Source organism: Triticum urartu, unplaced genomic scaffold (assembly GCF_003073215.2).
Source record: "Triticum urartu cultivar G1812 unplaced genomic scaffold, Tu2.1 TuUngrouped_contig_4878, whole genome shotgun sequence".
NCBI lineage: Eukaryota > Viridiplantae > Streptophyta > Magnoliopsida > Poales > Poaceae > Triticum > Triticum urartu.
Genome location: NW_024115503.1, coordinates 1 through 10662, shown reverse-complemented (window position 1 = coordinate 10662; position 10662 = coordinate 1). Strand labels below are relative to the sequence as shown.

Sequence of the window (10662 nt, the reverse complement as noted above, 5' to 3'; positions counted from 1 at the left end):
CATCAAGATCGTCACCACGCCGTCATGCTGACGGAACTCTTCCCCGACACTTTGCTAGATCGGAGTCCGGGGATCGTCATCGAGCTGAATGTGTGCTAGAACTCGGAGGTGCCGTAGTTTCGGTGCTTGATCGGTCGGGCCGTGGAGACGTACGACTACATCAACTAAATTAACGCTTCCGTTGTTGATCTACAAGGGTACGTAGATCACACTCTCCCCCTCTCGTTGCTATGCATCACCATGATCTTGCGTGTGCGTAGGAAATTTTTTGAAATTACTACGAAACCCAACATTAACGACGTTCCTAAATTCCATCGTCTTCTCTTTATGTTCTTTCCAACTTTTTTGCCTTTCCTATTTCAGTTTATTTGTCATTTCTAGTCTCTTGTAAACAATACCATATATGGTCATTCAGAATAACAATGATGGCAAGATGGATCAATAAGTAAATAATAGTGAGTAATTAATGGGTAGAATCACCACAAACCCTTGTAAACTGTATCATCATCTTCTCTTGTAAATAATAGTGAGCAATTAATGGGCGGAATGACTAGAGAAGATTCAACCAAATCATGGTACTGAGATAATCACCATTAGCATAGTACAATCCACTCCCAAAGTTGTTACCTTCTTTACTAATGCCATGATAAAATGCTTTAGCTATGAAATTCACATTAGGTTCAAGATCTTGATTCTACATTAGATGCACGTATGATTTATTTCCCTCCTAACACATATTTACCATTTTAGTGGAAGGGAAATGATTCGGTATCATATGATTTTGTCCGGGCCACCCAAAATCTGGAAAGCTTGAAGCCAAACTCCACTGAAGCAATAACTTTTGGAAAAGATTCTAGTTCATGGGACGAACCATATGTGAGTTACATTTCCTCTTCACTTAGTTTACTTACCTGTTGTATCAAATACTATCCAATGAAAATTATGTGGTGCAATAACCATATGTAATAGTACTATCAACTACAAGAAGAGGCACTAACATATCACGAGTAGGCCGAGTAGGATAAGAATTTCAATTACAAATGGCTTGGCTATTTTCAGTAATATCATTATTATTCAAAAATTGTATTGATGTGAAGTCTATGCTTGAGCAAAGGTTTTGATATTATGTCCCTGGGCATATACGTGCATATTCACATACCAGGTTATCTTTTTTTATGCTTTCATCTAAGCATGATAAATACATGCATGTCAGTTCGAACCGTCATACTACCATGCTAACCTACTTGCCATGAAAGTGATATTAGTCAATGGCAGCCTTTAGGGTGTTGTTTATACACAAATGCATTAAGAATTACTAGTATAATTGGAAGTGGTTTTATATCTCTATTTTTTCAACACATTATTAGCAAGATATGGGGCATTCCTTGTTGCATTTAGGTACTATTTGCTTTGCTAGAAGAAAGCTTATTTTCCCGGGGAATTGGCGGAATGACTTGCACACTTTCACAACTAGAGTTGCCATTTACTTTATTTTTGTTTTAGCTATTTATCATACAAAAAATTAGATTGAAGTAGGCATATGTATGCAAGTAAATTATAGTGAAACTAGTGGAATGTACCTTGAAAAAAGTTATTTGGTTATTTTTGGCCATTCATATGAGTTGTAAGTTAATTCAATTCACCACTACAATTACAATAATGTAGCATTCAAAATATTAAAAAAAAATGAGCATATCCAATATCTACATCTTGATGAAGCATGAAGTTTCTTAGTGAAAATAGTTCTATTAACTGTCCTAATTTATGGGTAAGGATATATGTATTTGCCAACATAATACTGAGGACATTGTGGTATGTGGCTCGCTGCGTAGCTATGGGCTGATTGATATCTCTCTTTCCACCCACCCCATATCAATGTATTATAGCCGTGTTTCTTGTTTAGTTTCTAGCACAATTTCCATTAGAGAATGTTCCATCCGAAATCATACAGACTACATGGGTGTTTACTTTTGTCTTAATTATTTGGTGCATCTAAAATCAATTTATAGTAGCCTGGTTGTGGATTTATACAAGAATTATAAGTTTTCACTATTCTAAAAGATGCCATGAAGATATTTAGAGGAACACAAAGTGATTTCCACTAGAAAAACAAAAAGATATATGAGAAAGATTGGGCACACAACATTTCTTCTTGACATGTTAGTGACAAAAGTAGATTAGTTAGCCTAATTGTGTTTGGATCCATGTAGTAACTCGAACAAACTATTTGTAGCTTGCAAGCGGCTCTTCTAACGATTTCATGTATCCCCATAGTGAATAGCCCCCCTTGATTTTGAAAAAACAAAAAAGTTTAAGCATTCTCCATTTGTACAATGTTATGATTGCATGTTTTCCTCATCCCTTTTCCTAGTTGTTGTGTATGTCGTTTATATGGGAGCTTTCATTGTGCAGTTTGCGGTACACCAAACACCTTATGGAGGTCCTAATGACAACTACTATGGCTTACATGCCACGATGGATGTGTATGGCCACAAACTAAAACCAGGCCAGTGGAGTACGGCTGGAATTTGGGTTAGTCATCATGGAGACGGTGCTACGTCAAGCTTTAATTCGATTCAAGCTGGCTGGCATGTAAGGATCATCCCCCCTGCATCTAGACATTTCCTTTGAATTCGAACCTCAACATGCTGAGTAGTAGTCAATTGCTACAAGCATTCTACTGCAATAATAAAGACATGACCTTGGCTCCATTCCAGCTTAGAAAAACATCGGAAACATCACAAATAATACATATGTATTGAACTAGATGCATGGGCTACACGACCCAACCTCCAAAACAACTAAATTACAATTGTATTTTTCTTCCAGTATGATGTGTAATCCATCACTAAAAAATAGCTGCTAGTCCTAGAAAATTATCTAAAAACCATCTGTTGTTTTAACATCAATGGAACTATTTGGGAAGAAAACTCGCCAAATATTTATTTGTTCTTACATTCGTATGCGAGAGAATGTTTTTCACTTGTACACCTTATTTTACAGATTTATCTAGAGACGTTATGGCGACTGACGTCCTCACTTCTATACCCAATGGACGGTAATGTGATAATGTTGCTATGAGTAATCAGCTGACAAGTGATCTCACTCTAAATGGAAACATCATACCATATCATGTTTTTGACCAATGCATGCACATGCATGGTACAGAGAGACGGACATGAAGCAACTGGATGCTTCAACATGGATTGCCCTGGCTTCATACGAGCGAATGGCGCTGCCATATCTCCAGGTGATGCTATACAACCAGTTTCTGATGTTCCCCATGGGCACATACAGAGTATCACAGTACGAGTGCTTAAGGTGCGAGTGTCATCTTTTTTTGTATTTTACATTACATTGTCATGCTATTTTTAATGCCAATAGTTTCCTCATTAAGTCATATCACATGGACGATAGTACTTTAGCCTGGATTGTACTCAAGTGCGTACAAAATGGTGTGACTTTCGCTATTGATTAACATAGTTTTACTTAACTCGAATACTAAACAATCGCAGGACAAAAAAAGCGGAGACTGGTGGGTGTACTACGGCTTCAATAGCGTTCCTACGGGGGTGGGATACTTCCCAAAGTCATTGTTCAGCTACCTGGCAAATAAGGCAAACCAGTTGGCATTTGGTGGTGCCGTGGTTGCCCATAGGGCGGCTTCAACTCCTCCGATGGGTAGCGGTTCCTTCCCTAATGGTGGTCAAGGGCGCGCTGCTTCTTTCACTAACCTTGGTATCATTGACAAGGAGGGGAACACCAAGCCCATCATGGCAGACTTCCCCACGTTGGTTACTAATAACAAATGCCACTCTATTACTCCTATCAATCATGCTGCATGCCTTTATGGCGGTCCTGGAGGTTGTGTGAGATAAGATGTAAGAACCTTTTATTGAGCTAGCTCGCTCCATATTGTTACTCGCCTAATGAAATAACATGGAGGAGATGACAAATTATGCAAAGACTGTCCACTTCTTTACATTGTATTACACCAACATTACTTACTTGCTTACATCAATTTTGAAAAATAGTTCACAAAAATTCAAAACCAATTATCGATTTCGCAAATAGATCATGCATTTAAAAAATCTAGAAAAAGTAAAATGAAAGACAAAAAAATAGAAAAGGGAAAAAGGGAAAATGAAAAAGCCACGAACTGGGGAAATAAAAATAAGAAAAAAGCAATTGTTTCACAAACGGGTGGGATAGCCTACTAGTTGCGTGTTCGAAGCCGGTCGCGTGCATATTTGTTGGGAGTTTACAGAAAATAGAATAAGATATTGGCCGGCCTAGATAAGAGTGCCTTCAGCGCTAGTTAACGAAATGCACGTTAACGGGAGCTGAAGGTGCTGAATAGGAAATACCCAGCAAATGCACAAGCCCGCTCCCAATGTGTCCTGGTGCAGAGAACATTTTTTTTCATTTTTTCTCTTTTGTTTCTTTTCCTTCTTTTCTGTTTTTATATTTTGGTTCTTAAAATAAATTTCATCATTACGAAAGTGTTGTAGTTTTTATTTTTTTGACAAATTCAAGAAAATGTTCCAGGATTTCAAAAGTTGTTCAATTTTTTTAAAATGTGTGAGAATTTTTAAAAATGTTCGTGAATTACAAAAAAATGTTCTAAATTTCAAGAAGGTTCTTGAATTCAAATAAATCATAGAAATTTAAAAAAGTTCATGGATTTCCAAAACAAATGGCGAATATGTAAATTGTTGCCTAGAAGCGGGATCGAGGAAGCGGGAGTTCTGGCACTCCAAAAGCAAGAACCAGGAAATGACAATATGGTGACCATGGCATCACCCTGGATGGAAGCGATGATGGCAGTGCCCTGGGTGTAACCGGCAGCGGCTTGTGAGCTAGTCGGCCATATGAACGATGTCGGTGCCCAGCACGGAACCGGCCGTGGTGGTGGTCGCCATGCTAAGGTCGTGGCCATGGGACTGGTGCATGAGGTGAAGTCGGTTAGTGTCGACCGGTCGTGGGCAAGGCAACGCCACCCGTGGCGCCGCAACACAGCAGTTATTGGCAATGCCTGTAGAGGCGAAGCATAGGTCACAATGACCAAATGTGGGGACACGGTGATGCAGGACGCGGCCGCCTCATGGAAGATTTAGGGCTGGCCGTGTTAGCACCACTACCCCAACTGGACCTGAAGCCCATGAGAAGCCCGACCCAACTTATGATGGGGCCCAAGCAATGATAAAGTGTGTGTGGTATGTCAAAAAAAGAAAGATAAAGTGTGTGTGGAGGAGCAATCCCAAGGTCACCGGTAATGAGTGGCATCTGCATCATCTTGATCGTTTTGAACCAAGGTTGAGTTGTGTGACCTTCATGAGTCATTTTGGGTTAAGATATCCACGCTGAATTTATCACCAACTACGGCATATTATACTGTCCGTAAGAAAGTTTTGGGCTAAATTGGGATGGTTTGTGCAACGTTCTCTATACTCGTTTCGGCAGAGATCATCATCAGCTTATGATCCGTCAGTTTTATGCAGTTCGTCGGTCCACAATCGTGCAAAATAGTGCTTTGCATATGCAAAAATGATGACACGGAATAAATTCATGAAGAAGTCTAGACTGAACCTTGAACTAATCAAGCACGTGGTGACTTGGAGCATATTTTGGACAACCACCTCTCGCGGCCTCGTGTTTGCCTACAGTCTATTATTACAGGCGGTTTCTAAGCTTCAACCGCTTGTATCTCACCTTTTTTGGTATTATTAAATTTTCATTTTTGGACATTTTAACAAAATTCAAAATACACAACGACAACATTTTCAGAATGCACATTCATCTCATAATTGAATTAATTTGACAAATACATTGCATTTTCATTCCTTTTTCCTTCCTTTTTCTCCTTTTCATTTTTTCGTGAACATTTTTTAATTAAGAATTCTTCTGGAAATCATGAAAACATTTCAAATTGGTGAGCATTATGTTTTGGGGGAATATTTTTAAATTCACGAACATTTTATGAATGCATGAGCATTTTTAAAATTATTTATGAAACCAAGACTATTTTTTGATTATCTGAACTGTTTGTACAAATTCTTGAGTATTTTTCGAATTCATGAACATTTTTTGAAACCAGTGAACAATTTTAAATTGCGAATATTTTAAAAAAAAATCAGTAACAGTTTTTGAATCCATGAACTTTTCATGATTTCTGGATCATTGTCTCCAAATTTCATAACTCTTTAGAATTTTGGAACCTTTTGTAATCGCCAATTATTTTAGTGAAGAATAAAACCAAAATAAAAAATAAAAAATAAAAACAGCAACAGGGGGCGTCCAGCCCCATAAATCGGCTGGCCCAAATATGTGCGGCGGCGCTGAATTGAGGGAACCCCCTATTAGGCGCGTTGCGCACCAGGGGGCGCGAGGTGCCCCCTTGTTTTTTTCCTCAAGATTTCAAAAAAATTCTGACTTTCAAAAAACGTTCACACATTCAAAATAGAATTTCACCGAATTGAAAAACTGCTCTCGAATTCAAAACATTATTCGAGATTCAAAAGAAAGAAGATTTTTTAAATTTTAATGAACATTTTTTTGATGCACAATTTTTATGAGCATATTTTAATATTGATGAACATTTTTGGCATTTGAGAAATAAATTTTGAATTCCATAAAACTTTTTTGAACTTGACGAAAAAAATTCCAGATTTTTAAAAACAAGGAATGGAGATATTTCGAATTTGATGGACATTTTTGAAAATGATGAACGCATTTTGAATTTGGTGAACATTTTTTAATTTGCTGAACAAATGCTGAATTTTGATGAGCATTTTTTAAAATCCCGATAAACAAAAGGTTAATCCGATGAACTTTTTTTTATTGATGAACATTGTTTACATTGATGGACCTTTTTCAATTCGATGAACAAAAAAAATCACGAATTTGAAAAGAAAGTTCGCCAAAAAAGTGAAAAGTAAAAAAAATGCAGAGAAAAAGGAAATAAAAATAAAAAAATAAAAAGAAGAAACAACAACTGGGGTTGGCTCTCAGGTGCACATTACGCGGGCCGCAGCCCATTAAGCATTTTTTTCCTCGCTCGCTCGCTAAGGAGTAATGCTAGACTCGCGGACAAGTACGGGCGTTTTACGGGGCTCTCTTCTAAACTAATCCCTCTGCTCCCCCCCCCCCCCCCCCCCTAATTTTCAGGGGGTGTGGACCCTTCCTCCTCCAATCTTCAATTCTAATGGTCCATGTCAAACCGTCAGTGAACCTCCATAATAAACCCCCCGTTGATGTAGCATTGCTCCTCGCTAAGGGTCTTCGCTCGCTCGCTTGGATCTTCCAGGTTGACCGCCTAACTTGACCGGCTTCTTTATGAGGCCTGTGACCAGTTGAGTTTTAGAGGGGAAAATTGAGGAAAAAAATAAAAAAATGTCACAAAAAGTAGAAAAGGTCACCGAATTCGATCAATGTTGGCAAATTTAAAACAAGTTCCTCAATTTTGAAGAAAATTTTATGAATTTGAAAAAAATTCATTGATTTTGAAAACAAAATTTGAAAATTTGAAAAACTTCATCCATTTTGAAAAAAAAGATCATTGATTTGAAAAAATATCATCGAATTTGAAAGAAAATTTCATCAATTCGAAAGATAATTTCATCAATCTGAAAGAATTTTACCGAATTCGAAAATAGTTCATCATTTTTAAAAAGAATTCATCAAATTTGAAATTTTTTTCTCAAATATTAAAAAATTCCATAAATTTTATTAAAAGTTCATTAATTCTGAAAAAAATCACAAATTTGAAAAGGAGCTCATCTATTTAAAAAACAATTGCAAGAATTGTTAAAAGTTCGTGCATTTGCGAAGAAAAAGAAAACAAAAAATAAATATATAAAATATAAGCAAATAAAAAAAATAAAAAAATAAAATACTGAACAAAACCGTTCCAAAAAAGAGAAAAAAATACTAGTTTGGGAAACTTCCGAAGACTGCATGCATCGCAATCTGGAGAAAAACGATGTAATTTGTCACATCTGCTTCATTGTCCAAGTGGTTGCTGCATTGCTACCTGAGTGTTCAGGTCCCAAGTTCGGATTCATCACTGTACACCCTTTTTTTAGTCTTAAGAGAAAAAAATATGCGCTGGCCCAAGCGCGGAAGGGGAAGGAAAATGGCCTATAACAGGCGCCTGAAGCGCCAGCAACCGCGCAAACGGGCGCACACCTCTCCCTCCTTTACGCGTCTTCTTGGGCCGGCCCATCGTTCCATTGTTTCTGTTGTAAAGCACAAAAATGCAAATGCGTCTGGTGGAAATCGAACCCGCGACCTCCTCTTCACTAGTTTCTTCTCATGTCTATTTTTTTCGTTTTTCTTGTTTATTCAAAAGGGTTTTGTTCGGTGTTTTTTTCTTTTGTTCATTTCAATAAACTATTTTTCAAATTAATGAACTTTTCCAAAATCGATGAACGTTTTTCGAAATCGAAGAATTTTGTTCCAAATTTGATGAACTTTTTTTTGAATTGGATGAACTTTTTTTCCAAATTTGATGAACTTTTTTCAAATTTGATGAATTTTTTTAAAATTCGATGCACTTTTTTTGAATTCGATGAACTTTTTTCCAAAATCGATGAACTCTTTTGCAAAATCGATGAACTTTTTTCAAATTCGATGAAGTTTTTTCAAATTCGATGAACTTTTTTTGAATTTGGTGAACTCTTTTTCAAATTCGATGAAGTTTTTTCAAATTCGACGAAATCTTTTCCAAAATTGATGAACGTTTTTCAAATTTGTGAACTAATTTTCAAAATTTATTTTTGTAAACTTTTTTAAAATCGATGAACTTTTCTGAAATTGATAAACTCTTTTTGAGAATTGATGAACTTTTTTTGAAAATTGATAAGCTCTTTTTGAGAATAGATCAAGTTTTTGTTCAAAATCAATGAACTTTTTTCAGATTTTCTGGAAGTTTTTAAAAATTGATGAACCTTTTTGGTTTTTTGTGAACTTTTTGGAAAATTGATGAAACTTTTTCTAAAATCTGTGGACTTCCGAGAAAAAAACACATTTTGTTAAAAGAAATCATGCTTTTCTAAAATGTTTTCATATAATTTAAATATCTATGCAGCTACTGTTCTTATATATCATCGCGCTGCAATGTTTCATATATTCGTAGTAGCTTGAGTGGTCAGCCAACCACTTACTGGAGATATTGATCACGAGTCCGATTCCACGTGCAGCGCCTCGTATGTCCGAGTTTTCTTTTTTCGCGCTACTATCTGTGTGTTCGTGGGCCTGGCCCATACTAGCAGGCGCGTGGGCGCCAGAAACTCCAACCGGGGATGCGCCTTCAGCGCCGGTTAGGACTCTCACGATGGGACAGCAGCAAATGCGCACGCCCGCACCCAACGAACACCCTTTTGGGCTGGTCCATGTGTCCTAGCATGGGGAACTTTTTTTTGTGTTTTTTCCTTTTCACTTGTGTTTTTATATTTTGGTTCTTAAAATAAATTTCAGTAGTACACAAGTGTCACAATTTTATTAAAAAATTACAAATTCAAAAAATGTTCCAGGATTCCAAAAACTGTTCCGTATTTTTTTTAAATGTACGTGAATTTTTAAAAATGTCCGTGAATTACAGAAAAAATGTTCTAAATTCAAGGAGTACTATACTGTCCATCAGAAAGTTTTCCGCTAAATTGGTATGGTTTGTGCAATGTTCTCTGTGCTCATTTTGGCAGAGATCATCATCAGCTTATGATCAGTCAGTTTTATGCGGTTCGTCGGTCCACAATAGTGCAGGATTATATTTATTGTTTTGAACATCTTATGAACTAATTTCTCTCTTATCCTAGTGATGTGCATCACTTATATTTTTTGATGCCGTCCATCGGCCGTCTGAAGACGGATTTGCGAGTGACGGACATGGTGCAGCGGGCGCACCATGTTCAAAATGGTAACTGCTTGTAGCATGCCAAATATTTAAGTTAGGTACGATACAATGTGGGGAAATGGGCCAGATTACACAGAGAAAATAGGGAGAAGGATGAGCCACCTGGCAAATGGCATGAAGCAATGTCAGTGAGAGAAGCACCACCATGGACCCTCTTGGCTGCCTTTTAAGATACTCGTTCCGTTCTTAAATATTTATCTTTTTAGAGATTTCAAATGGACTACCACATACGGATATATATAGACATATTTTAGAGTGTAGATTCACTTATTTTCCTTCGTATGTAGTCATTTGTTGGAATCTCTAGAAAGACAAATATTTAGGAATGGAGGGAGTACATGTAAAGCATGCACACAGAAAATGGATGAATTGGGAGCTCCGGATCAAATAAGCACAAGGATAAAAGAAAGAAGAACAAATTTCCTTCTACGAAAGAATGAATTACAAGGACGGTTTAACCATAAAAGAAACAAAACTACAAATTAAAAAAACATATACAACTATGCCTAACATGAACAATCATAAAAGACATATACTCCCTCCGTTCCTAAATACTTGTCTTTCTAGGCATTTCAACAAGTGACTACATACGGAGCAAAATGAGTGAATCTACACTCTAAAATATGTCTACATACATCCGTATATAGTAGTCATTTGAAATGTCTAGAAAGACAAATATTTAGGAACGGAGGGAGTACAACTTTGCCTAACATATATAGTTTCATTTTTTCTGGCAAACCTGCATGACC

The 10662-nt window shown here is 36.9% G+C and overlaps 1 protein-coding gene across 1 annotated transcript; it reads left to right on the top strand.

Moving 5' to 3' along the window:
* Positions 1 to 3159: 3159 nt before the first annotated feature.
* On the top strand, positions 3160 to 3794 carry LOC125528443 (the record flags this gene model as incomplete). The annotated part of the gene is made up of 2 exons (XM_048692923.1): positions 3160 to 3321; positions 3516 to 3794. Coding segments are annotated over exons 1-2 (441 nt in total), but the record flags the coding sequence as incomplete, so codon positions are not given.
* Between the last annotated feature and the right edge of the window lie 6868 nt (positions 3795 to 10662).